Source organism: Streptopelia decaocto, assembly GCF_964273445.1.
Source record: "Streptopelia decaocto genome assembly, chromosome: 1".
In the NCBI taxonomy this organism is placed as follows: Eukaryota; Metazoa; Chordata; class Aves; order Columbiformes; family Columbidae; genus Streptopelia; species Streptopelia decaocto.
In genome coordinates, this window is record NC_138663.1 from 49,752,774 (window position 1) to 49,779,014 (window position 26,241).

Sequence of the window (26,241 nt, forward strand, 5' to 3'; positions counted from 1 at the left end):
TTTTCAGGTATGTAAGATACTCTGTTACAGACAAATGCCATGCAGAGTTCTCTGAAAATTTCTATCAGATTAGTTTGTGTCTGGTCTGTGTTTCAATCAACTATTCCATGCTTACATCTCTCAGCAGAAAAAAATTACTTAGAACTGAGTTTGGTATAGTTCTCATGCAAATTCCAGTGATGGCATTTTACCTTCAAGGGTTGTCAATTTTCCATGGACTTGCAAAATTCTTGCAATAAAAATGAGAATTTTTCATAAATAATTTCTCATGCATATGTGTTAAACATCAGTATAAAATGCAAGAGCTAATTAGTGATTTTGGAAGGTACATTTTTTGGGGAGCCTTGCCCAAAAGAAACGTTTTTTAGCACCTTACTGGAACTTGCCTTGAAAAAGCATCAGAACCATCCACTAGTCACTTTATCCTGTCTCGACCTATCCAGAAATGCATTTAAGGTTCATGTGTTGTAATAGTGATAATGATACCAACTTGTTTGTGACCTCAGACAACTGATAAGCATACTTACTTTTCCTTAGCTGTAATATGGGTGATAATATAACATGCCTCAGGAAAATAAATAGGGCATGACTAGACAGTGTAAAATCTACAGAAGTGCAGAGTGCGATAGCCAGTTAGTGGGAAAGGTATGAATAAAATCTGGGAGTTGCTTGTTTCTAATTCTTGTACAGTCCACTAGAGCTGGCTGCCACACAGAGAAATGAGAATATACTGCGGTTTGTTGAGGTTTGATTTCACATGATTCACTGAGGAATTTTCAACGGTCTGAAACATTTCATAATGTTAAACATGGTTTCTGAGGAGGGTTGTAACGTCAGAGAAAGAAAGTAAGTTAAAAAATATCACGTGTGTCTTTAACAGATTTTTTAGGTGTTTTTGTGTGGTGAACATAAGGGAAGAAAGTTAACTTTTGAAACCAAAAACCAGAAAGGAAGGTTTGAAGTTTTTCACTGATAATGATAATAAGGCTGTTATGTAACTATATTTTTAATGCTATGATACCTAAGTCCTGATATCATTTGGAGAGTAATAAAAAACACTAAATGTGAAAGAAAATTTTTCCAGTGCAAGTTTGGCACACCTCTCAAATACACTTTATTTAAATACATGTTTATCTTTCACTCACTTTTTCCTATTTCACTCTCTCACCTGTCTGCCTGAGTACATGTTTGCACCTGCCAATTTGAACCATTTCATTTGTAGTTTGGATGGTTGCTAGACATACATTTTTGAGCATTAGCATTAGAAGAAGCCAGGCTTCTGACTTGTTTCTCATGTTGTAATCTTGGAGGTGATGTAAATCTCTGTTTTCCTGGGTTGGGACTTTGTTGTTTTGTTTTGGGGTTGGTTTTTTTTTCTTTTTTGTTTGTTTGTTTGTTTGTTTTTCTCCCTATATTTTTTAGTCAGCTACAGTGTAATGATGAGAGGAAAATATCTTTATACAGAGCTAGGTATTTGCTGTGAATGAAATTAATAAATACATTTTGATTTTGAGGGTCAAAACTGTCAATGTGATTTTCTTTTTTAATTTGCCACCCCTGTTTGCATTCATTGATATAAAGAATTTTGAGTTGTGACATTCCCATCATAACAGCAAATAAAATCAGCCACCTTGAAAAGCATAAGATATTTATTTTGTTCTCCTTTTAATAATACAAAACTAACAAAGCTTAAATATATAAAAACATAACACTCTCTCCTTTGGGGACAAAATCAGATTTATAAAAATGTAATAATCTATTAGACCAAGTTTTGTTTTGGTCAGGTATAAATAAGTTTACTTTAACTTGTAAGGATGCATGGCCTCAGTGGAATAAGGTAGTTGAGCGAAGACTAATTTTTAAGAGAGTCTGCCCTTGGATCTTGAACCTGTAATTTGCTCTGTGTTAATAGATTCCTTCATCCGTGTGGAACACCTTAGTTTGCTTTCCCCAACCTCCTCTGTATTCAAAAGGGTTATTTCTACAGAACACAGTTTCCATTGTGAAAGCACTCTTAAACCACAAAATTTCTCAGGGCATCAGTTGGGGCACTGTTTTGATGACATAAAGTATGTCTCATTTGTCATATGAAGTTATCAGATTCTGCTCACTAATCAAAGAGTGGCTTAGTGATATTTATAAATCCAGGATCATACTCTGACTTTCATGTGCTTTTGTTTCTGTTGGCTTCATAATTGGTGAATTGGTGTTCTGAACTCTTGTTTCACTTGGACGTTACCTGTTGACAGACTTCCTCTGCACTGATTGCTAAGGCACTTACTATACTTGTTTAACTTGATTATTGCCTATATCTCTCAGGGCTACTTTGTTGTTAGCATCCTGTTTTACCGAAAAGCTCTGTACAAAGCCAGTTTTCTAACAAAAGTTTCGGATTGATATTGACTTTACTGCATTTTCCCAGACTTTTGGTAGTTTAAGGTCTAGGCAGGCATCTAATCATCTTTGTTTACCTATGAAGGCCACTACAGGTGTCAGGCAAAGATCTGAGCTGTATGGAACTGCAGTTGTGGATGGTCAGAGTTCTTACTTTTACTGACACTCAGACTCTTCATAAGATTGAGGTACGCAGTAAAACACAAAAGTCAAGCTTCATTTTACTCAACTTGAGCTATTGAAAATTTAGGTATCTAGTCATCTCAGTACTCTTTGTAGTTAATGGGTACATCTAAACACTTCCAGAGGGCAATTCATTCAGCCTTAGACAGGTTTTCAGTATGGGATTAGTCACCCTTTTGGAGGTGCCTATCTTATGCCACTGATTACAGAGTAAGGTCAGAAAATTATCTTTGACAACACATCTACATTTTAAATAGCTTAAGGTAGATTACATGAGCTCCACCCCGATCACTTTCAAAGGGAAGGTCTTCATGGAGCATGCTCAGACTTTGTAGACCATCTAATTAACCATCTTTTGTACCATTCATTTTATAAATTAAAAAGGGAATAGTGAATGGAGAGGTGAATTACAGGTGGATAATATATGATTAAGCTAGAACCATCCTAATGGCGTGGATGTCTTCCCTGCCCCTGCCACAAAATTCCTACGTGATGTTGGGCAAGTCACATAAACCATAGTTACTCAGTGCATGTTCCTTATTTGCTAATACAGTGTCCTGTAACCTGTTTTGCACAAGGGCTGAGCAAAGGATGTTTATGGGTACCCTGCTTTGGACATCTCTATAGATATGAATTCAGTTAGCCAGGATAAGAACTTAAAGAAGAGGATAACATTGGCATAAATCTTTTTGAACTTTGGTTTGTAAAAGGAAGTTCTGTTTCCTCAGCTTGTGAAGCAATTGCATATCTGGTGATAAAATATATATGGCAAAAGATTAAATAAAAAAAAGTGTCTTCTTTAAGGGGTAGTACTATACATGGGAGAGAAGATATAAAATGGACACATATTGAACAAATATAAGTAATAAGGGCTGGATTTATGAAGGAAACTTTGGTACCTAGATGTCATGGTAGTCACCTAAGATAAGCTTTAAGAACTTCTGATGTTCACAAAATTATGATTAAATCCTGAGGTAGTAGCATTTTGATTGGCAGCACTCACCAGTTACCTATACTCCCATCATGTCTCACAGTGGTCTTGAAAACCCTGCAGTTACGTGCCTCCCTCACACTCTACCAAAATTAAGAAAAAGGCCATCTTTTGGCTTTTTCAACCATAAGATCCCATCTAATAGCCCTGTTCAGAGCATGTGCAACAACAGAGAAAGTGTAGCCAGATATCCTGATGGCCAGAACACCCCTGTGAGATGCATCCTCAACATGTATTTGTCAGGACAGTTCTGTCAAGTTATTTTAAATTGAAAAACAATATTTCCTTTTGAAGCTGTTCCATTTTTTTATAGTAACCCAGAGAAAGACAAGGGTTGTGTTGGAAGGCTTCAGTGGGAAAAGGGAATCAGTCTTTTGGTTACTGTTCTAACTCATGTTGTATTTTTTATGCAGTGAACATCTAAATCTAGTCTAACAGTACCTAAGACCTGCTCTTTTGTTCATGTTTCTGACTACTATAGGTCAGTTCCTGCTGAACTTGCTGGTGTCAGCAAACCCCATTTTTAGGAGTTGAACTCTTCCATAGTACTTTTTTGTGGAAGTTTAGGTGTCCAAGAGGGAATTCTGAATTTCAGCAGTGGGGAAGACACCTGAAAGTTGTAACAGTCATTGTCTGCAATGCTTAAGTATCTTCTGTGGCTCTAGCAAAACTGAATATTGTCTCTTGAATACATTCAAGCAAGGCAGGGGTTCGATGTAATGGAAAGAATTCATCTTGCTATGGATATGCTTAATCTAATTCATTTTTGTTGAACTAAGTAGCATGGAAAATATTAACACCAATGTTCGGAATTTTTGAGTACTTGACTGCAACTTAAGCATATTTTTTAATGCTAAAGCATTTGTGCATGGTAAGCATATATTCAGTATATAAATGCAGATATGACAGTTTGTGTTGTATGTGATCATGTAATGAATATGTATAGCTCATGAGATATACTTTCACATATCTTATTATAGATCTACCCTGTATCATCTACATCCAACATACAATAAAACATATTACAACCCCCAAATCATTATATATATAAACAATATGTGCCAAAATAGCCACTTCTGTAGATTGCATACATATTCATCTACATATTACAAAACTGGGTGTGTACAAGAGTTCTTTAAAAGTCAGAAGTGACAAACAGAATGTGAACATGCCATAGAAGAATGATAAATATGTATATTTCTCCAAACATCACAGAGTTGTTCGCATGGCAGAAGGAAGAATGCCTTCATTCAGCTGTCACCACAGTATCCATTGAGCTTATGAAGTTCCCTGTTAGAAGTAAACTGCCTTTTTATCCTCCCTGAGCTATGAAGTCATCTGAATTGCTCATATGTTGAAAGGATCCCCACCTGCAAAGACATTTGGATGTGTGAAATAAAAAAACATTGGATTAATTTGAATGTTGAGTCAGTCTGACTTTCTGTGAACTGAAGACAACAAGTAGTTTGCAGTGCCTTTCTGGTGTCACAGCCCTCTTGGCATAATTGCTATCCTGCCATAGATGTGTCTCGCAAAACTAACCCAATCATTTCTTGGGCCTGCCTTGGTCTTTGGCCACAGACACCTCTTTGAAGCCTTGTTTGGCTTCAACTGAGCACAATGCAGGTTTTTGGACCACACCTGCTCTCACTGTTCATCACAAATCCTCTATCAGGGTTACCATCTTTTCAGCTGCATCAAATTTGTGAATGATTTCTCCCTAAACTGTTCAATCACATTCAGGTGGGTTATCTTAGATGGCTTAACAAGGCCTTTATCTTTATGATCTATTTCATCATGACTCATATGGTTTGGAGGTCAGACAAGCAGCTCAGCTCCAGTGAGAGGGTTGTGATGGGCAACTGAGAAGGCTATGAGCCTCTTCAGGTGGCCCCAGCTGGAAACTCATTATCTGTACTCATTATCCCTGTTCTAGAACAGTTTTGGGGCTTAAATCATGATAATTCAAATATTTTAGGATTCACATGGCTTTTTATCTGAATCAGGGAACATCTGCAGTCAGTTTCCTTTATCTTCTCACACCTGAAAGTATTGTGTGTGTGTGCGCTACGGAATACCCTTCTCTGTTTCTCTTTCTTGCCTACTCTTTCTTTTTTACATCAGTCCAGTGGATTTTCCATCACTCTTGATCTTTGTGATCCAGCATTAATCTTGCTTCCAGACAGCAATTCCTTCCTTCTTACCTTCCCTACCTCTATTGCTCAGCTGGCTGGAACTAGTTTTGCAAGCTCCTGTGCCTTCTTTAGCATAACCATGGCTAGGGCAGAGCACAGCTGGTTAACAATTTATTTCATTTGTTCAGTAGCTTCTTCAGAGAGGATGTGGTGATATTTCAGAAGCCAAATCAGCCTGTGTCTGACTAACTATGTATTGAAGCATTCATTGATAAGCAAATTTAGAAAATTACTTGAAAGCACAAGCTGCATAAATCTCTCAGATTGTCAATTCACAGTGAAATGCTTCAGATTTCTTTTTTCAAAATTTATGTCCACTCTGCTTGTTAGCATAATTACATCTCTTGTACTTAATTTAGCTCTTCAGGGTGAAGATTTTTATAAGGGTCCACTTCAACATCTCATCTTCTTTTCCTTTCAGCTCTTCAGATACTGTAAGTAATAGAACACATTTGTCATTGAATTATCTTTTAGAAAGTTTGAGGGCGAAATTAGGAAAAAAAATTGATTGTAAATTAGGTCTTGATAGAACCTCATTTGAGATGACATCTTCAATATAACTTAATGAAAGCAAATGAAACTGGGAAGATCATAGAGTATCATTTCAAATTGGAATGGTTCGCTCTCTGCAAAATTTCTTGAAGTAAATACAGAAGAAAATTAAACCAAATCCTGCCTTTCTTACTCCTGGCAAACTGTAAAAAGATACTCAAAGCAGGTTTTATGATACAAAACCCCAATATTTTGAAAAATCACTGGATGCCAATACGTTAAGAAAGAGTGAAGTTTGGTGAGGTGGCTGAACATATCTAAAGGCTTGTTGTTGCACAAAGGGCAGTCCCAAGTCCCCTTTCCAGGCTCCTGGTCACTTTGCTGTTTTCTTTGCACTGGTAATATTCACCTGACACCATGGAACCCAATGCAAGGAGCACTACTCAAAAAAAAACCAAAACCAAACCAAACAAAACAAGTGTCTTTTTTATTTATATATATATATATATTTTTTTTTTTTTTCCTGCCAGTTTATCCAGGTGGAAATCCTTTGGTTGAACTAGCAGAGCTGGCACGTGCAAGGAGATAGGAATGTCAGGGAGACATCAAATTGCCTAAATTACTTCAAGATAATTTAAATAATACAATTGCTAATCTATAAGATTAGATACAGCAATAAAATATTATTTAGGGCAATAACTTTCCTAGGATAGTTATTTTGCAAATAATTTTGTATAATTTGGGGATGGGTCTGCAGAGTGTTAGGGTTTTTTAAAAAAAAGAAGTTAAAAATAGTGATTCCTACAATGTTCTTTTTCAGAATCAAGAAGTAGAGTGTCCAGACTCTGAAACTTGCCACAGGCTGCTGCTACAGCAGCTACAGAAGCAGTTAAAGTAGGTAGCCATCAGGAAAAGACTATGAGAGAAAGCAGAGATGCTTTGCTGAGCCTGACCTCAGCTTGAGGACTGGTGAAAAGAAACCTGGTCCATCTGGAGTTTCTTTCTTTCCTTTGTGAATGAGGTTAGCATCTGCCTCACATGGTGCTAGCAGGAGTAGAGAAGTACACTGAGCTGTTTGAGCCATGCAGTGTGTATAAGTGTTCATAAGAAGGTAACCATCCCAGCCTCCTTTTGCCCAGGGAGTACTGGAAAGCTGGCACAAAATCTTATTATTTCCTTGTCTTGATCTTACTCCTTTATTCAGCTTACCTTATTGTCACTGGTCTCCCTATAGTGTGCTTTGTTCATGTTTTGGCAGTCCAGACCCAGCCTCAGAATGCTTTCTGTTTATTTCTTCACTGAGCAAGATGTCAACAAACCCAAGGGAGGGCAATAGTATATGTTTGCCTTTCAACAGAAGCTAAACAGAACTTCATGGAATAGCAACAACCACAAAACTCCTGCTTTTAACCCTTGGAATTCCCCATGCTTCTTTGATGTCAAAAGCTTGTAAACAACTAGGCAGCTTCTAAAAGGCAGTAATAAAAGTTGTAATGAAGAAGCAGATAAAAAAAAATCTGTTAGCTGTAATAGCAGCTCTGACTTTGTCATTTAGAAGCATGTGTTCTAAATGAGGTATACATTTTTCTAGTTCTTATGTATTATTTAAAGTGATGGAATTTTAGACACATTCTCTACATTATTAATAGGAGCCCCATAAAGCTTGTATGGTTTAATCAATGCTTGAATAGGCACTTAGACACTGAAACAAAATAGAGAATTATATTTTTGCAATGTAGCAAAATTATTTTGGTAGATGTAAAACAGCAGGGACATCTTCATTTATCAACTAGTGAGAACTACCCACTGCACAAAACCAAGATGTAGCATTTGCAATGTTGATATTCCTAAATTTTGAATCTTGCTTACTAACACTGAGGAATTTGAAAATGCCCATCTTTGCATTGTCCCCATCAGGGTCTAAATAATTATTACCGATGAATATGCCAGTGTTTGTTTTGGCTCTGGAGTTTTTCCTGGATCTTCCGTTCCTGTGTCACAGCTGCTTCCTTGGTAGCAGTTGCAATATACACATCAAAGCATGTTTTCCTAGTAAAGCAAATTGTTAATGTTATTGTTGCTCATCTTGGAAAATATTTTGGTGGACAGCTAGCTCTCCTCTGTTCTCAAACCTCCACAGTTTCAGGCCACCAAAAACATAGACCTGAAACAGTGAACATGTTACCTGTCATGTCATTTTGTGTATACAGCACACTTGCTGATGTTACTCATCACAATTCCAACCATTTTTTTGACTAATATCCACTTACCAACCTTTTGACTTTGAATATACAGGGGAGAAATGATGATTTGTCTGACAGGAAGGCAGATTTAAAGTGTAGATGTAGTTCATAGAGAATGTATACCCTTAGGGGGAGAGAAGTAATTTCAGAGGTAAGACAGGAGAAAAGGGCAGGGGCAGATGCAGACTTCATCTGAATGGAGACTGCAGCCTTTGCATTTGCTTGTAGGTTAAGTGGTTGGGAGCATAAGCATGGTACAGGGCAGACGTAATAATTGAAGGATAGGACTTGGTAACCTTTTGGTCACCTCTGCTGAAAATCTACACTAGAACTTTGCCAATGAGATTTTGCAAAACAGTATCTGCCACTGCAGCAATGACAGAGAGTTATGTCATTATTAAATGAAGGGGTGGCGGGAGGATGTTCAGGATAATCAGCCATAACTATCACTCTTATCTACGGAGCAAAATGTATAATTCCTCTTACAATGTCTTTCATTTCTTTCTAGAAGTGCAACATTCTGTGTTAGTGCAATTTCTTGGAATATTTTCTACCTAGTATAAACTCTGCTGTCTATCTACTTATCAGATGATGGAATTATTACTGTCAGTCCTCCTTGGTTCTTCTTGTTGTATAATTTTATTTCTTTTATATCTGTTTTAAGTAGTGCCATTTGTTGGTTTGTGTTTTTTGTTTTTTTCTTAAATATTGGACCCTGTTCAGGCACCTGTGTGCAAGCAGTACCATTATTAGAATGAAACACACAATTTCCCATGGGATTTTTACTTAAGTCTGACATTTTAAGTCAACAAAAACCTGGTGTGAATGACTTATTTACCATAAAATAATTATAATAGAGTTTTTTTATTCTAAAACTGATATACTTTTAATGTTATTTCTTCTACGACAGAATAGCACTATCGCATTCCAATTAAAATATTTTACTGAAATATGTCATAGAGCACTAATAAAGTGTAAAATGGTTGGATGTACAAAAATTTTCACCATAGGTCATTGTTGAGTTATAATATATGCAATATTGTACAGTAGCTAACTGAGGTGATGATATTCCTCTGCAAAAGGGATTAAGAAACTAGTTATATTTTTAAGTGCACAAATGATAATTGATATAGGACATAATTGTCAACAGCTGCTGCTAATTAAAATGTTTCATAAAGGCTTCCTGACAGTATGGGAGTCTTGCTGAGTTAAAAATTTATTCATTTAAAAAGGAATTACATCAAGAACACAGACTAGGGGAAACATGTTGTACATAGCTAGTTAACATAGCCTTTGTTTAAATTGTTTTCTTTTTTCAAATATTTGAAATATTTCAATTAGAACAACCAAACCACTGTGTATATGTGTATGTTTGAAAAATGTCACATGAACATTTAGATGTCTAATTTTTTTTTTTTATTTTTAATGAGTGCCTAAGTACATTTCTTTAAAGGAGGAAGCTTTATTATAGAGCGACATTAAACGGATGCAGAACCAGATGGCTGAGAGAAATTTAAGTTATTTGTTTTGAAATAATTGTTTTGTTTTCACAAGTTCTGTGGTGTTCTTTAGAAGTCTTCCTGCAGTATCAGGACTACTCTGCTTACCTATGTCGAGGCGTTTTATTCCTATTAAAGTACGAGTCTTCCCTTGCCATGGTACTTTTTAGCTAGACATTACCCTGACTTTCATGTGATGCAGAATGGAAGAAGGACCAAGTTTCTGACACATCATATATGGAATTTCTATCTCCTGTATGATATGGACATTAACTGTGATTCCATTAATATTGTATTTTAGGCATAGGTGAAGGGGAATGGGAATGCCGTTAGTAGGCTGTCTTGAACCCTAAGGCTTTGGAGTAATTCCAGCTTCAGTGGGTGGTGAGAGCGAAGATACTTCCTCATTGCTGCCCTTAGGAAACTCAGAGCATGTAATCTGCTTAGGCAGGAGGCATACTGAGTAAGAGATTTGGCCTTTATTGCTTTCTGAATAACTTTACAGAAGGTGACAGAACATTGAGAAAAAAAGATGGATTAAATGTGGATAGTTTGAATAAACTTGGTGTGAACTTTTAATATGATCCATTTGTGCCTGAAAGGTTGAAATACTTCTGACCTCAGCTTTCATATGAGCTGTGTATTCTTTATAGCTTTAATGTTTAAACTCACTGTCAAAAATCCATTTGGATCACATTAAGTTAGAGTTTCTTCCAAACAAGGGCTGCAACACATGGCACCAATAGCTTTACATTTTTCCAAATTTCACAGATAAAAATCCCACAGAGCCAGAATGTTTTGATCTTTTCTTTTGAGAATGTTCTCCCACTCTCATATATGCTTATATATATATATATATGTATATGTATATATGGTAACATGCTAAGATTTTTAAAAATAAGTAATAAAAGCAATATTATATTATCATTTCTAAATGGAATGTGCTGACTGATAAATTAATCAGCCCTATATACCCTGACATGTAAATCAGTATCAGAAGGTCTCAAATGACATGGACCGTGCGTCCTATGCTACAAATGCAGATTGTTTGTATCAAGCACATGTACCTGTAATTTTGTCCTCTCCTTGTTTCCAGCAAGTAAATATAATTAAAAGTCATCAGATTTACTTGATAAGTAGTTATGTCTTGGATCTGAGACACAGAGACACAGAGGTTATTATCTCTGTGCTTAAACAAGGCATGTGCTGTCTGGGCCTTTGCACATGAAAAAAAAAAACACACCAAACCAACACATTTATGGGTGCAGAACAAAGAGAAGACCATAGCACAAATACATATTTGCCGAAATCCAAGCGTGCAGATTAGCGTGCCCCAGCAATATGTTTAAAGACCATCCCCCTTGAAAACACTAGATTATTAAATGCTTTTGTGGCAGACGTCTCTTGTTTTCCTAGGATCTTTTATGCCATTGTGTCACACCATTTTCAAACGAAAGTGGCTCAGCAACTGAGTGTGCATGGCTGGGGCACTATGCACCTTGGTAGGAAGCAGATGAAGGTCTCAGTGAGGAGCTGTGAGTGAGCAGCCTGAGAAAGGGCCAGCCTGCTGGGAGCTGCAGGCAGCACAGACCCTGCCGGCTTCTGCCTCGGAGTTTCATCTCTCTTAATGGACTCCAGGAAAGCACTGAGATGGCAGACACTGAAGCTCTAGGCAAGGCCTTCACTGCAAGGGTACAGTAGACAGCAGGAGAGTCGTCTCTTAAAGTTTTGTTTTGTTTTGTTTTGTTTTTTTTCTCTGTTTTCTTGCTTTTGGTTTCTCTACTGAAGAAGCGAATTGTTCTGGGTGGTATCTTGACATAATGTCAGTGTTTGTTTCTTAGAAGTTTAGGGGCAGTTTGGCCTTCCTCTGGGGAGGTCATGGCAACAGCCTATCTACCTGAGAGCTGCGGTCAACTGAGGACCCCGTCATGGCAGCTGGTCAATCATAAACCACAATTATCATCTGATGTGCTGCAGATTAGACTATATGTTCAAACGTGCTATTGAAAGGGTTTATGCTGTCAATAGGAGGCTGTTTATAAGTTACTGTTCTGTTTCCTTTCTTTTGCATTGCAAATTATAGCTGTGATGGGTGGCTTTCTGGGTCCTATGTATGCTGAAATGTATTTATGCAAGCACAGCATCAAAACAAACAAACAAATAACAGATGAAGAGAATAAAATATCTCAAAAGTAGAAAATTTGATTCATTTTCTACATTAAAATTGAATAAATTAGTTATATCATCTGCTAGCACAAAACTAGAAGCACTCTTCTGACATAAAACATAATTAATTACAGACTATGTGCCATTTGCAAATGCAATGATGAAAGAAAAAAAGGTGATGTTACACTAAGAAGTACAAGAATATTCCAACCCACAAACACTTGTACTCTCTAACAGATACAGCTATATAAAAACTATTTAACAGCAATCTAATTAATATATAGGTAAAATCTCTTCCGCTTCTGAAAATTAAGATTATAAAATATGATTTCCCCAATAAATTGGTGAAAAAATGACTAAGCTATTTCACACAAATGGCTTTCCAGCATAAAATCTTTATGTCAAACTAGTAAGCTATTAAGTTGTATGCATTTTCAAACAAAGGATTGATATATTGCTTTGTGTGCCATTTATTTTCACCTGCAGATTTTTTACTCTGTATAAATTATTTCAGTCACTGGGAGGAGACGATTAATATAATTTTTGATCATGAACACAATCTAAAGTTTTTAATCCCTTTCTGAACACAGAAACATTAATAGTTGTGTTGACTTCATATTGGTTCAATTGGTCATGCTGACTTAAACAAAGCGGTACACAATAGTGCTAGTAAGGGTTGACAAAAATGTCTTTGTTATGAAACTTCTAGCCATTATCTAGGTATTTTTCAGTTACTGTGTTTGATTAGTTCCTTGGGGAGAGTAAATCAAGAAATATGGGAATGTTGAGAAAGGAATTCCATTTTATTTTTCTGTGAAAATCTACAAAGATTTTATTACACTTAAGGGAGATGAGAGTTTTATCTGTGTTTTTTCTCAACAGAGACAAAATGTTGTTTGAAAGTCAATGATATTTCAGAAACACTATATTAATCTGCTAATAATATAATATCTACGTGATCTAGTCCCAACAGAATGTTTGCTGCAATTAGCAAGGAAAATGTAACATCTTGTAGATGTATAGATGAAATTCTAAAAAGTAGGAGGATCTTTTTATTTGATTGAAGTGATTGGTTGTAACACTATATATTGCATGCTTAGGAAGTTAAAATTTTCAGGAAGACAAAGAATTACGTGTTTGGTATTTATATTTTTGTGCCTGACATCCCCTAAAGCTAGTGGATATCAGAAGTGCTGCTTCCAGCATTTAAGCTATCTCATATTTTGACTTTGTGAAACATAAGTACTTGTTTTTGTTTTGTCTGTGCATTGCTGGAATGTATTACCTTTCTTCCCTTAGGCCTGCATAATAAATTAATGAAGTCTATATCTGACATGCAACAATCAGCTTGTGCTGGCACAATCAAGACTTTGTGTGAGGTCTATAAAGTGATTAAAATGTTTTTTTGGGTCATCATGAAGAGAAGCAAAGAGTAGAAGGCATAAAACTAGCGATAAAAACAAACAGACAGAAGTGATTGGAAATGTAATTTTGACCATTCTTAAACTTAAATTCTAATCTGTTCCTGAGCAACAAGCAACTTCACAAAAAAGGTAGACCTGCATGTTTTCATTATCATCAAGGCTTTAAAACCATAGATGGATAAATAGAATATTGCAGTGATCAGTTCAAAGAAACAGAATTCAAGCCAGAACTGAAAGCTTTAAACTTTTGAAAAAATGAAGGAGTTGTCTAGCTAGTTTTTAATAAGTTACTACTGAAATTATTTTTCAAGAAAGTCAAACATTCAAACTGGATAAACACCTTAGGTATTAGAGACTCATTAATTGATATGTTATTGAAAATGACAGTTCTTTTGCTTTCTTTACAAAACTGCAAGATGTCAAGGCCAAGGAATCAGTAAATAGAAGTAGTTTGCCTCTTCATTAAAATGGCCATTTAAAAGCAGATCTTGTTGCTGAATATTGTCATTTTTAGTATTAAATTGCAGGAAAAAAATCACTGTCAATGACCAACATTTATTTAAGATGAGGAATTACAAATTCAATTAGATCTTCCTTAGTATTGAAATTACTTTATGGATTTCCTTATGAATGATAGTAATAAATTGAACAGGAAACGGAATAGTGAGCATCTAATCTAAGGTATGAAGTCAAAATACATAGGTCCCATGTTTAGTTATCTTTATTAAATCTACTGCTGTCTGAACCATTCCTGTTACATATCTACCAGACAATAAAACAGAATCTGATTAGATTACCATTACCTGTATTTAGCTACCTGGAAATGAGCTATTTAGTGAAGGTGGCCACTCTTCTAGTTAATGAAAGAAAGAAATAGCTTCATTTGAAGATTCATCCCAATGAACATAGATAGTTCAGGTTGTGTGATGACTTTCTCCTTGGAGGTCTACTCTCCTCCCATGACAAGGAGGAACTTTGATGGTGAATTTATACTAAAATATTAACTTCCAGGTGCCTAAGGGGGACAAATTCCAATTCATATATGCAGAATCTGCTCTCCAGTTTCTATGAGGAAAGCACAGCTTAATGAAACATGATTCCTTTTACCATCGTCTTGCATCCTGAAAGCAAGTCTTTCATAATTGTTATGCTGTGACTGACATGCTGAAGCTTCATTTTTGTTTGGTACTATCTGAATTAACTATGATTTAGAATTAGAGGATAAATTTTACCTAAAAGGTCCATGGTGGGCCACATCAGTTTACCATATAGTGGTAGATAATAAAGAACACTTTTGATTTTTTTACATGACATTAGTATTCCATGGCACTGTAAGATTATAAATGACTCAATTCTTTTTTATTAAAAAGAAAGATCAAAAATTCGGTGAGGTTACTGAATAAAAATGAAGATAATGTATGTTGTGACAAACACATGGGAAAAATAATGAAAGAATTTGCACTTTACAGTTCTGGTTTGATCCAAGAATTACATTTCTTCTTTTCTGTTAAAGGTGGCAATATAATTACAAGGTGTATGTTACATAAGTTATACATACATATATGTGTATGTATTTTCATGTATAAGCTACTTGAGTTCTTTGTATACCTACATGTGCATCCATTATCCATTCCTGCAATGGTACTACTAGTTTCAGACTTCAGTGTATTAATTATGCTATAGACAAGGTAAAGAAAAATCGTTCCCCAAAAATCTCAATGTAAAGTCTTAGTAAACAGGTGCATCGTAGCTGAAAAAATAATAGGGGGTGATAAACAGCTAGAAAATTATTGAAAACAGTATTTTTTAAATGTGATTTTATATCCATATTGTTTGCAGAGATCCTGTAGGTATGACTTTACAATAAACAATGTATTTCCATCAAGAGCTTGCTTAACTCAGTGCACCAATACTATGGGGCAACTATGGGGTTTTCAAATTACTTTGAACATTTACTAATATCATAAGCTGTGTTCATAGGAAAGCTTTAAAGGGGCCAGGAGGAAGAGAGACAGTAAGCTTCTGCTTAGCTCTTATAATCTGTTACATGTTAAAAACAGTGACTAGGAGACAATATGGCAATCAACAAAAAAAAAAAACAAGAAAAAGAAAACAACAGGAAGAGTTTCAATGTGAAAACAAATTGTGTAAGACTCTCAGAAGAATGCTAAAAGACTGAGATAACTTATTCTCTGAAATGTAATTATTGGTTACAAAAGCAACAGCAAAGACATGCTCTGAGGTTACTTCCTTACAGTCCCACACTAGTATTTCTTATGTTTTTTATGCCTGGTTAATTTTTGCTTTTCTGTCCTTTTATAAGTTGAAATTCAATGACTGATAATATACTTTTATTTCTAGGTCAATTATTTATGTATCAGTAGTGGACATTGTTTGAGATATTAGATTTTTCATAATTCATTTTGCGTAATTTTATGCTTAACACACAATGCAACTCTAGTTTATGTGTTGTTTTTTTTTTTCTTTTTATGTCTGTAGTGTAAAACAAACACTGGGTTATTTGACAGTCACAGCTGACTTACCTTTCGATTGTCTATTTATGTAAGTTCCATTTAACTATCAATCTGTCAACAGACAAAAAAATTTCTATAGCATCCTGTATTTTGTAAAAGTAAAAAACCCTGCAGATACTGACTTAAGGGTAATGCCATTTAATATGCTATTGTCTTTCACTCCCGCCCATTTAAACTTTAATATTCTGTTTCTTTGTGCCATTTTGCTATTTTCTGTGTGTGACAAAGATGTCCTGTTTTGGGAAGTAGTCTGTGAAAATATTATTAATCTTTTCAACACCAGTTTTAAAAGTATAAAATGCTGGCCTGTAAGAGGGAGCTATTGAAGCAGCAAAATGATGTCATTACTCAGACTAATCTACCAAAACACAAATTTTAAAGAGGAATGTTCCAAGACCTGGAGCAATGCAGTTAGAAAGAGCTCTCCTGTGCGATGATACTCATAAACTCCTTCTTGAAGGTTTTATAGTATTCATTTACAGTCTCCCGTCTTTTAAGGATGATGATTGCCTCCTGGTCAGAGTGGCACCTAGAGCTGAGTCAATTATAGTTCAATTTATTGGCCTGCTGTTTGTCTCTTGTGGTGTGTAGTAATTTAAAAAAAAAAAAAAAAAAAAAAACAGGTAAAAAAAAAAAAAAAAAAAACAAGTTGGATCACTTTAATAATCATAGAGTCCAACCCTAGTTAAGTAAAACTCCATTTCTACTACATCTTAAAAGGCTAGAAAAGTACTACAAATAAGTAGTCCCAGATAGAAACAAATGTGATATTGAGCCATTAGAATATTGTCCAAATTGTCATTTTCAAGCTTTCTCTGTCAGACTGGGTTAAATCTCATTCATTCAAATGAACTGGAAGTGATACTAGAAAATCCAAAGAAATGCATTTTTGCCCGGGGAGTTTATATTTTATCCTTTTAGGCAAGAGGCCAGATCATCAGGTCTGGGCAAGTAGCAAATTATGCATGTGGAGGCCAGAGAACAGGAATATCCTGGACAGGTTCCACAAGGCCACCCTGCCAATATAGGCCTATGGCCATCCAGGGCTACTCAGATGGGGACAAACTTAACTGTAAAGTGAACTTCTGTATTGGGTCAGCTGAATCACTCTGTAGGTTCCACAGATTATGTTGATTAGATGGCTATAGTAGCCATAATGAAATCTTAGACATCTGAAGTTAGGTAGTGCGATGCATAAGGAGGTACCAGCTGCTAATGTCAGGTTAATACCACATGCACGGGAATTCATAAATACATTTTTAAAAAATTAAAACTGTTTACATTTTTTGAATTTCTGTATCATTACAAAGGTTATAAAATACAGACCATTATATATATTCAGTCATAGTTGGTATTCTCTCACAACTCACTGGAACTCAAGCTACTTGGTACTTCAGAAAAAGCAACAAATTTCTTGAGACTTTTAAGTGAAAAATCACAGTCGAAAACAATGGTGTTTATGCTTGTGTGGGTGCAGGTGTGGCAAAAGAGCTATAGATTTATCTTATCATCAAGTTCTTTTAACTTAGACAGTGTTCAATCATCTTTTCTCAGTCCTTCTATGTTCAGTGCATATTTGGAAGTATGATTCTTCCCTTGCTGATATTAAGAGATGACAAATGTTTGCGCAATGTGTGATGAGAACAGATATGCAGATTTGAAAGTTATGTTATCCTAGGACAGTCTGGAAATGTAATGCAGACTGCCAAACTTTATCACTTATTGTTAATACAGATTTACTGTGCATAAAAAAAAACTAAATTTGATAAAAAACTTTTTATGTGAGATTCACGGTCAACTGAAGTAGTAATAATATTAAAGCAGTAGCTGAAATGGGTGTGTATGTGTGTTACTTAATCCAAAGGTATTTCTTCATGTAACAAGTATATTGTCTTGTACAGAAATACGGGGATTTTTAAAAGTGGTAGTTGTATCAGAATTATAGTTATTATTCATACAGTCTGTGACATTGATATGTAATTTATAGTTGGTCTCTTCCTGTTTTCCAGATCTCCCAACAAAGACATGGCTTCAAATGAAAGAGAGATTGTGGTTTGGGTTTGCCAGGAAGAGAAGATTGTATGTGGCCTGACAAAGCGCACAACTTGCACAGAAGTGATTCAAGCACTGCTTGAGGAGCATCAGGCAACATTTGGAGAGAAAAAGGTCCTTTTTGGAAAACCAAGTGATTACTGCATTGTAGAAAAATGGAGAGGCTCAGAGCGAGTCCTTCCTCCCTTGACAAAGATTCTGAGACTTTGGAAGGCCTGGGGGGAAGAGCAGTCTAATTTGCACTTTGTGTTGGTGAAGTCAGATGCTTTCCTCTCATTTCCATTGTGGAAGACTGCTGAAGCTAAGGTAGTACAAAATATAGAAAAACAGTGGGACCTCAGTCCAGCGAATTACATGAAGATGTTGCCAATAGACAAGCAAAAGAAAATTGTCAGGAAGACTTTCCGGAAACTGGCCAAGCTTAAACAAGACAGTGTTCAGCAAGAGAGAGATAATATGGAGACGCTTATTCATCTGATCATTTCTCAAGATCATACCATTCATCAACAAGTCCTTAGAATGAAGGAACTAGATATGGAAATTGAAAAATGTGAAGCGAAATTCCATCTTGATCGTGTAGCCAATGATGGAGAAAATTATGTGCAGGAGTCCTATTTAATGATCAATCCAAGTGAGGCTGAGCAGCAAGGGATTAGGCCAGATGATCAAAAAGACGTGCATGACTATTTGAGTAAAAGTGAGGGAATTTTACAGGTTGAAGAGAGACTGAAACATCACAAACAATTAATAGAGAAGCTGTGTGCTGAAATTGAAAGAGAGGTACATGGTATATGCACAGAAAAAAATGGAGATGATGTTTGCACAGAAGGAGCTGCCAATGCTGAACCAGAAAACTCAAATTTGGAAAGTGTAAAATATGAGCTGGAAAAAAGTATGAAAGATGGTCTGAGAATTAACTCATACTTGAGCTGTGTTCAGAAAGAACTTACATACAGGGACTCACTGCTTCAAAAGAAGGAAAAAGAATATGAACTTCTTACAGAAGAATTTAATTTACTACATGTTAAAGACAGCATTGAAGCTAGGCTTCCATCAGATGAAGAGCCATCCAAGGGCAGTGGCATCTCCAGTAACAGCATTGCTGCTCCTGACTTTGTTCATAGAGTGACTAATCTGGACATAAATGATACAGACTCTGACACTGGAATTAGCTCTACACACAGTCAGGACTCTGAAATAACTTCAGGAGACATGGTACTGTTGTCAACATAGTTGAAAACAGTCACACATTCATGAAAAATCATATTTTGGAGAATATTTATAAGAATCAATAAACCTTGTTGTCTTGAGATTTCAGCTCTTCAAGATGTTAAAACTGTGGCACTTCTGTAGCAAAGTAAACAGTGTCTATTTATGCGCTTAATAGTATATTTGTGCTTAAATGCATGGGCAGTCTCATGAGTTAACTAATAGGTGCAAGCTGTTGGCTTTGCTAAATCAGGATAGACTATTCAGACCTTGTATTATTGATACTCAGTGAAACATGAGGATTTGGACTGGCTTGCACCAAAAGTCTGGAGATTTGATATCCCCTAATCTTTGGGTCCACTTCTGCATCTCTGACTTTTTAGGAATGTGAATTAGAGATTAGACCAAACTAAACAGAGAGCTTGATTTTCTGCTCTGTTACATTAACTTTATTCAGATGGAGTTTCCCTGCTATGAAGCTGATGTAAAGGAATATATAATCGAGCACGTAATCGAGCATGTAATCTGTTAAAAATAGTTTTTATTATATTGTAGGACAAAAAAAATGCAATTGCATTTATGCTGTATATTTAAATATAGTTTTAAGTTATCAGGATTATATTTTCAAAACCACCTAAGTCCTGTTTTAAAAATTATCTTACACACGTAGGTTTTTAATTCCCATTCTTTTTCAGCAGCATTTAATTGCTTCTAAGATCCTTAAAGCCCCTACTTATCTGTTGTTACCCTGTAGTTGTTCCAGTGATGCTTAAGTCCATGTAGTTTCTGCCAGTGGGCATGTCAGAACTGCCTACATCCTGCTTGTGCCAGCCGATCAAATCCCAAGCTCACACCCAACCCCAGGGGCATTTTCAGCAAGGCTTTCTCCTGCCTATTTCAGCAGTTGGATCCAATGTCTTAGACCTTCTCAGATCATGACTACCAAATAAAGCATAACAGAAGGGATGGGCAGGAACCGGACATTTTTGGCTCTGGCTGGGCACTGTTTCTCAATAGCCAGGTAGTTACCATTTTCATGTAGCAGGTAGGCTGTCAAATTGCATCTCACTCTGTTATGGAACAGGGATATGGACCTGTAAATCCTCGATGGGGACTTTGGGATACAGCTAAAGCTGATCCACTTTTTATATGTAGCTAATTAAATATTGGACCCCAGGAAAAAAAAAGGATGCATAACACAAGAATTTACAACTATGTGATTAAGTCAAGTGATTTCACTTAGGATGTAGTAGTTTTATCTCAAATCCTTCTCCAGCACATTGCTATTAATCCAGAGCAAAGGTATATAACTAAGGTTTCTCTTCAGTTACCAAACAAGATTTCTAATTCTGAGCTAGAGACTCTGCGAACAGAGTACCTGAGTGTTGGAGCGATAAAGGACTCAGCAAACAATTCGATTCAATGTGAATCATGCTAAAGCCATTTATTACAGAAACAAGCCTCCTTATATATGCAACTATATTCTAATCACGCGTCCATGCTCCAAGCATGGATTCGCTAAATGAGTATCATGGGCTGTCCATGCACTGGAGTCTCACTGATGATACGTCCGATGATTCACGCCACACCAGGACCCCACTGATTGAGGAACGCCCCTCTTTCTCACAGCAGATTCTGTTCTCAGCTTCTTGAAGTGGCCTTGAGATTCCTTTGAGCCTGACTAATTCAGCAACAGATCTTTATCTATCAAAACCCCTCCACACCTGAGTATTTTCTGGGTTGCCATGTTTATATTTTGCAGATCCAGCTGTTTAACACTCATGATTAAGGGACTTGAATGGAGAAGTAGTTACAATGTTTCTAAAAGAAGTGTAGCTCTAGTAAAATTCAAGCATATCCTGGAATTAAAAGCCTACAAAGCAAATGAATGGACAGGACCTAGAAAGTATAAATGTAAAATACTTTCAGATTCACTGCTTTCTCTTTCTGTATTTTTCTTCTCTTAAATGTCTGTCAACTATCTGTTTTCTAAAATGACCAAAGTGCCAGAATTCCTGATTAGCACATATTTGATATAGGGAAAAAAAAAAAAAAAAAAAAAAAAAAAAAAAAAAAAAAAGGAAAAAGGCAAAAAGAAAACCCTTTTCTAAAATTTTGTCTTTTTTAAAAGTTTTTTTTAAGTGTTTTTGATCCTTGATATTATAAATAGGGTGGTGTTGTTTTGTTTTGTTTTGTTTGTTTTTGTTTTTCTGGGAAAGTGTGCTAGTTGCCTTAATATATTTTGTGTTGTGTTGTTTTTTGTCATATGATGTTATTTGAATACTTCAATAGTAGTTTGTCATATTTAGACTCAGCTCCTGATGGAAACACAATGATGTATCAAATGTGTGATCTTTGTAATAATTTATTAACGCAACTCAGCATCATTTGAACTCTGTGGCATCACTCTGACAAGTAGTACGCACAGAGCTCTTAATGTTGAGAGTAGGCTGATGTAGTCTATGATTTCTTGTGAATTTAGCTAGCAGTTTTTTCTAATGAGCAATTTTTTAATATAAATACTTAAGGGATAAAGAACTCAAACAGAATAATGTTCACACCTGTGCAGGCAAGTGTTATACAAGATCAGTGGGGGAAAGAATTTCCACTCATATTCTATGAGATTTATTTCAACCATAGAAACTTTTACTGGTTATCAGAGCTGATCTTTATCCACACTACATGCTTGATTGTACATCCCTTGCAATGTGTAGATCTTAAGAGTATTACTGTATTTTAAGAAGAAATTAGGAAAAATAGGTTGGGAGAGAGTATTTCTTAAAAAATAAAATAATATTAAAAAATCCTGTGTTTTGAATCTTATATTTGAAGCTTATAGTTTGAGATCACAAACCTACTTGTTTCTTTCAGAATTTAGATAAAGGTACAAGATGATTAAAGACTCTCTGCACTCTTTGCTGTTTATCTACCTCTACACTTTTCATATGCTTGTTATGTCTGTTTTACAATGCTGTAACTATACTTTATGAACCTTACTTGACCATTCTTCTTTTTTCTCAACTATGTATGATTTGTTTTTTTAATTCCCACAAGGAAATGCACAATAAAACATTTTGACTCATTTCATGTCATTCTCTTAAGCCGGTTCCCTGTCCACCTTCACTTTTTTGTTTTATTTTATAAAATTTTCCATGGACTATGTTATACTTACCAACAAAGAGGAAGATGAAAGAAGTCCTACGTAAGATGAGAGAAAAATTCTACTCAGGGAGTGGAAATGTGAAATGTCAAGGTGAAATGAAAGGAAATCCAGTCCATTACACTCATCCGCACAAGGGTTTTTTGATAGAAAGACAGTTGTTTCTTCAAAGTAAGAGGAATATAATGGTGAGTAGGAGCCAGACTCGGCTTGTATCATGACTGTTTTGGGGTGGGATATCTAGGCAGATATCTTCAGTGACTGTCATCCAGGCTAACAGTTCTGAAATGAATGGACTTGCCTAAGCCAAAGTCTTTGGATCCTGCATACTTAAATAGTTTCACATATATATTTATAACCAATATAACTCAAAGTTTCCAGGGAACACAGTGTATACCCCAGTCTCATGTTTCTGCCTGACTTTATTATGTACTTTTACAAATTTGATGAAAGCAGATGAGTCAATTTAATTAGCTATTTCAGTTCCTTGATGATTCTTTCAAATATAAAACATAATTATCATTTTATTATGTATAAATTTACAGTATTTACCATCCATTTATGTTCTTAAAAATTACTATGTAATTACAGAATTATTGCTTTTTTTTTTTCCCCTACAAAACTGAGCAGTCCCAAGAACTTTTATCCCTTCAAAATTATAGATTATATATTTGTCTTTGGATTGTGCATTTAGGGATTGCTTTACTGGCTGTCTTGTGCTTCATACATATATACATATTGCTAACACAGAATATTCAATTATATGATGCTGACAGATTGAAATTCATAGAGAGCTTCAACTTGCAGATTTCGTCTGCTAAAATTAATAGGCTTTACATTTTCCTACATACCCAGAATCATAATTTGTTAGTTTCTGCATATTTCCAACTGTGTAAAGACATAAATAGATGTAATTAAACAAATAATTATTACGAAATCATATCATTTCTATCTCTGATTGTCTAATTGTGTTAATTGCTTTGGATGAAGATTTAGATCCATGCACCTAATTCAGCAAAGTACTGATACCTAACTTCAAGCAAATAGTATTTAGAATTATTTTCTGTTTGAAACGTATTATATTTTATTTAATAATATGTCAACATTTCTTGTTATACTTTTAGTATTTTTGTGACTGTTCATTCTGATAAAAACCAAAATCAAACAAACAAAAAACCCCGAAGTTATTATTTTTATCTCATGAAACACTGGGTTCATAATAAAAAATATGTTTCATTTTCATTAACTGTGCAAGAGGAACATCCACTTAAGAACAGAAGTCTCTAATCCAAAGGGTTTTTTTCTAAACCCACCTTAGACCATCCCTTCCTGTTTCACCAGTTTAGTTATCTTGAACAAATGACTGTTTTATTCCAACAGTAGTATGCTCATAATGATTAGACACGTAATATTTTTCTTTTCCTAGAGCTGTGATGTTTATTCTTCTGGGTATTTTACTGCAGAATTTAAGACAATCAGGTTGTTTAGCATTTTATAACTTCAAAAATAAACTGTTTTCTTTATCAGGCCTTCATCTGACAACATAAACATACTTCAAAACAAATGGACTAAGTTTCCAGTGTTCCTAATATAATATTTTTTTCATATATTAAAACCATTAATATTTTCCTCAAATGTGTTTAAATTGTTGTTAAATGTGTTTTGGAAATATTTTATTGTCTTTGTGACATTGTGTTTTGGAAAATGTAATAGTCTCATTCAAAAGTCTGTTGTTGTTGTTGTGGGGTTTTTTTTGTGTTGTTTTTTTTTTTTTCCTGAGCTTTTTGTTTGTTTTTTTGTTCTTAATTTAACAAGCAACTCAGAATATATTATACTGTGTCAAAATCTCATAGTCCTTTCTGAAACAAAACTGGTCATGACTGAAATTATTTTCTTTCAAAGAGAGGACTGCTAGGACATAAAATACAGACATCAATATATTCTTTCTAAAACTTTACAGATTCTAATAATTAGTTAATATGTCTTATATAGCTTTTCAGATGGATGATTACAGACTGTTCTTCTGGAATCAAATCTGTGATTTCCTTGCATCTCTGACAGATCAAGTCTGACTTGAATCCAGACACTAATTTCAATAGAGACTGTTTGTTATGGTTCACAAGCCTTCAGGTTTAATTCAGGGAACATTCCTTAATAAGAACCTACATCTATGTTTGGGCAGTATTTCACTTTTCCTGCATTATATTTTCCTGAATTGTGAAATAAGTGCTTACATTTTATGATACATTCATTTTTCAGGTGTAAAAAAAAATCCCAAACTTCAAATCTGACTGGAATTCAAACTAGCTTTCTGTCTTATTCATGTAGAATTTGAGGATTTTCATATCAATAACTCATTCAAAAACTAAATTATCATTCAATATTCAAAAATATGTACAGTAAGAACTGTTGACTTCTAGCTTTGTCAGATGAATCCCACATAAGGGTGGGGAAATTTAGAGCATGTAAATGCAAGTGTTTGCTTATGCAATGACTATATGCATATTTCACTTGACTAGCTTGTTGGTTGAGATTATAGTTCACCTGAATATTTGAAAACTTAACTTGTGATGTTCAATCCGTCCACTGACATAGATTTTTCAGGAAAGAATAATTCTTTCTGAGGAGTTATTTTGTCAAGAAAAATACAGGGATCATCTTGGTAAGATCCAAATAAGATAAAGTAAAAAGCCCAACTACTACAAAAAGTTCATGTCAGCTAGAAGTTCAATTTAATCCTACACAGTATCAAGTTTGGATAGATCAAATAATATTAACCATGGAGAAAGTAATGCAGTTACTTGCTTTGATAAAAAATTTGTGTTGTTCCACAATGGAAAGCACCAAGGGAGTCTACAAAACACAAAAGTATGAGCACTTTACCAGTGCATTCCTGAGGGTACTACGTCAGCAACTCTGTTACAGATTACAGGGAGAAAGTGAGAGTTATTTGCATGATGAATAACCTCTTAATTCCTTTCTATCTGTATTCAGAGTTTTTGTTAGGCATACAGAGGAACCTTTCGATTTAGAGCTTTTGTCATTCCTGACCTAGAAGTAATGTGGACTTTTTTGTATTATACTATAGCGACAGAAAAAATATACACTGTTTATGGTAATTTTAATTCTTTTACAGATTGCCACAGACTGTGAGAATGTAAAGCTTATTTGACCGTTTTCCCAGATTCTGATTTGGCTCCATAGTTTATCTAAATAGTGTATTTACAGTTCCATGCAACTTCTATTATGTTCATATCAGCACTTTTTTGAGTGGTTAGATCACATTTTATTCAGAATTTCTTCCAACATCAAAGATCATATTCTTCTATTTTATGTTCATTCCTATTTTGCTTCAGATCAACTGTATTTCCCTTCCAACTTGGTATTCTAATAGTATGTTTCTGTGATTCTTATTTCTGAGTACAAGGATTTGTTTTAAACTGCAGATTAAGTAGCTTCTGCTTCATAGTTTATTTTGCTTAAATATTCATAAAACAGATATACATACTTTCCTGTAGAAGGAGGTTACTGCTTAAATTTCAGTTCACCAAGTTGATTAACCTCTTAATAGTTTGCATATAGTAAATTGCCCTTTCTTTTTACTCTTCTTTATGTATGGAAAAATTTAAATGGCTCAGAAGATGTTTTTATGTAATATAGGAATATCATGATTTAAATATTTCCTACATTATTTACAGT

The 26,241-nt window shown here is 35.1% G+C and overlaps 1 protein-coding gene across 2 annotated transcripts in view; it reads left to right on the plus strand.

Moving 5' to 3' along the window:
- The window catches only part of RASSF9 (Ras association domain family member 9), a 28,983-nt gene extending 6,559 nt beyond the window's left edge, over positions 1-22,424 (plus strand). For both annotated transcript variants that reach the window (XM_082051875.1, XM_082051876.1), the window contains exon 2: positions 18,131-22,424. In XM_082051875.1, the coding sequence (XP_081908001.1) occupies positions 18,131-19,406 (1,276 nt within the window). In that variant the 3' untranslated portion in view covers positions 19,407-22,424. The remainder of the gene's footprint in view (positions 1-18,130) is intronic.
- The last annotated feature ends 3,817 nt before the right edge of the window (positions 22,425-26,241 follow it).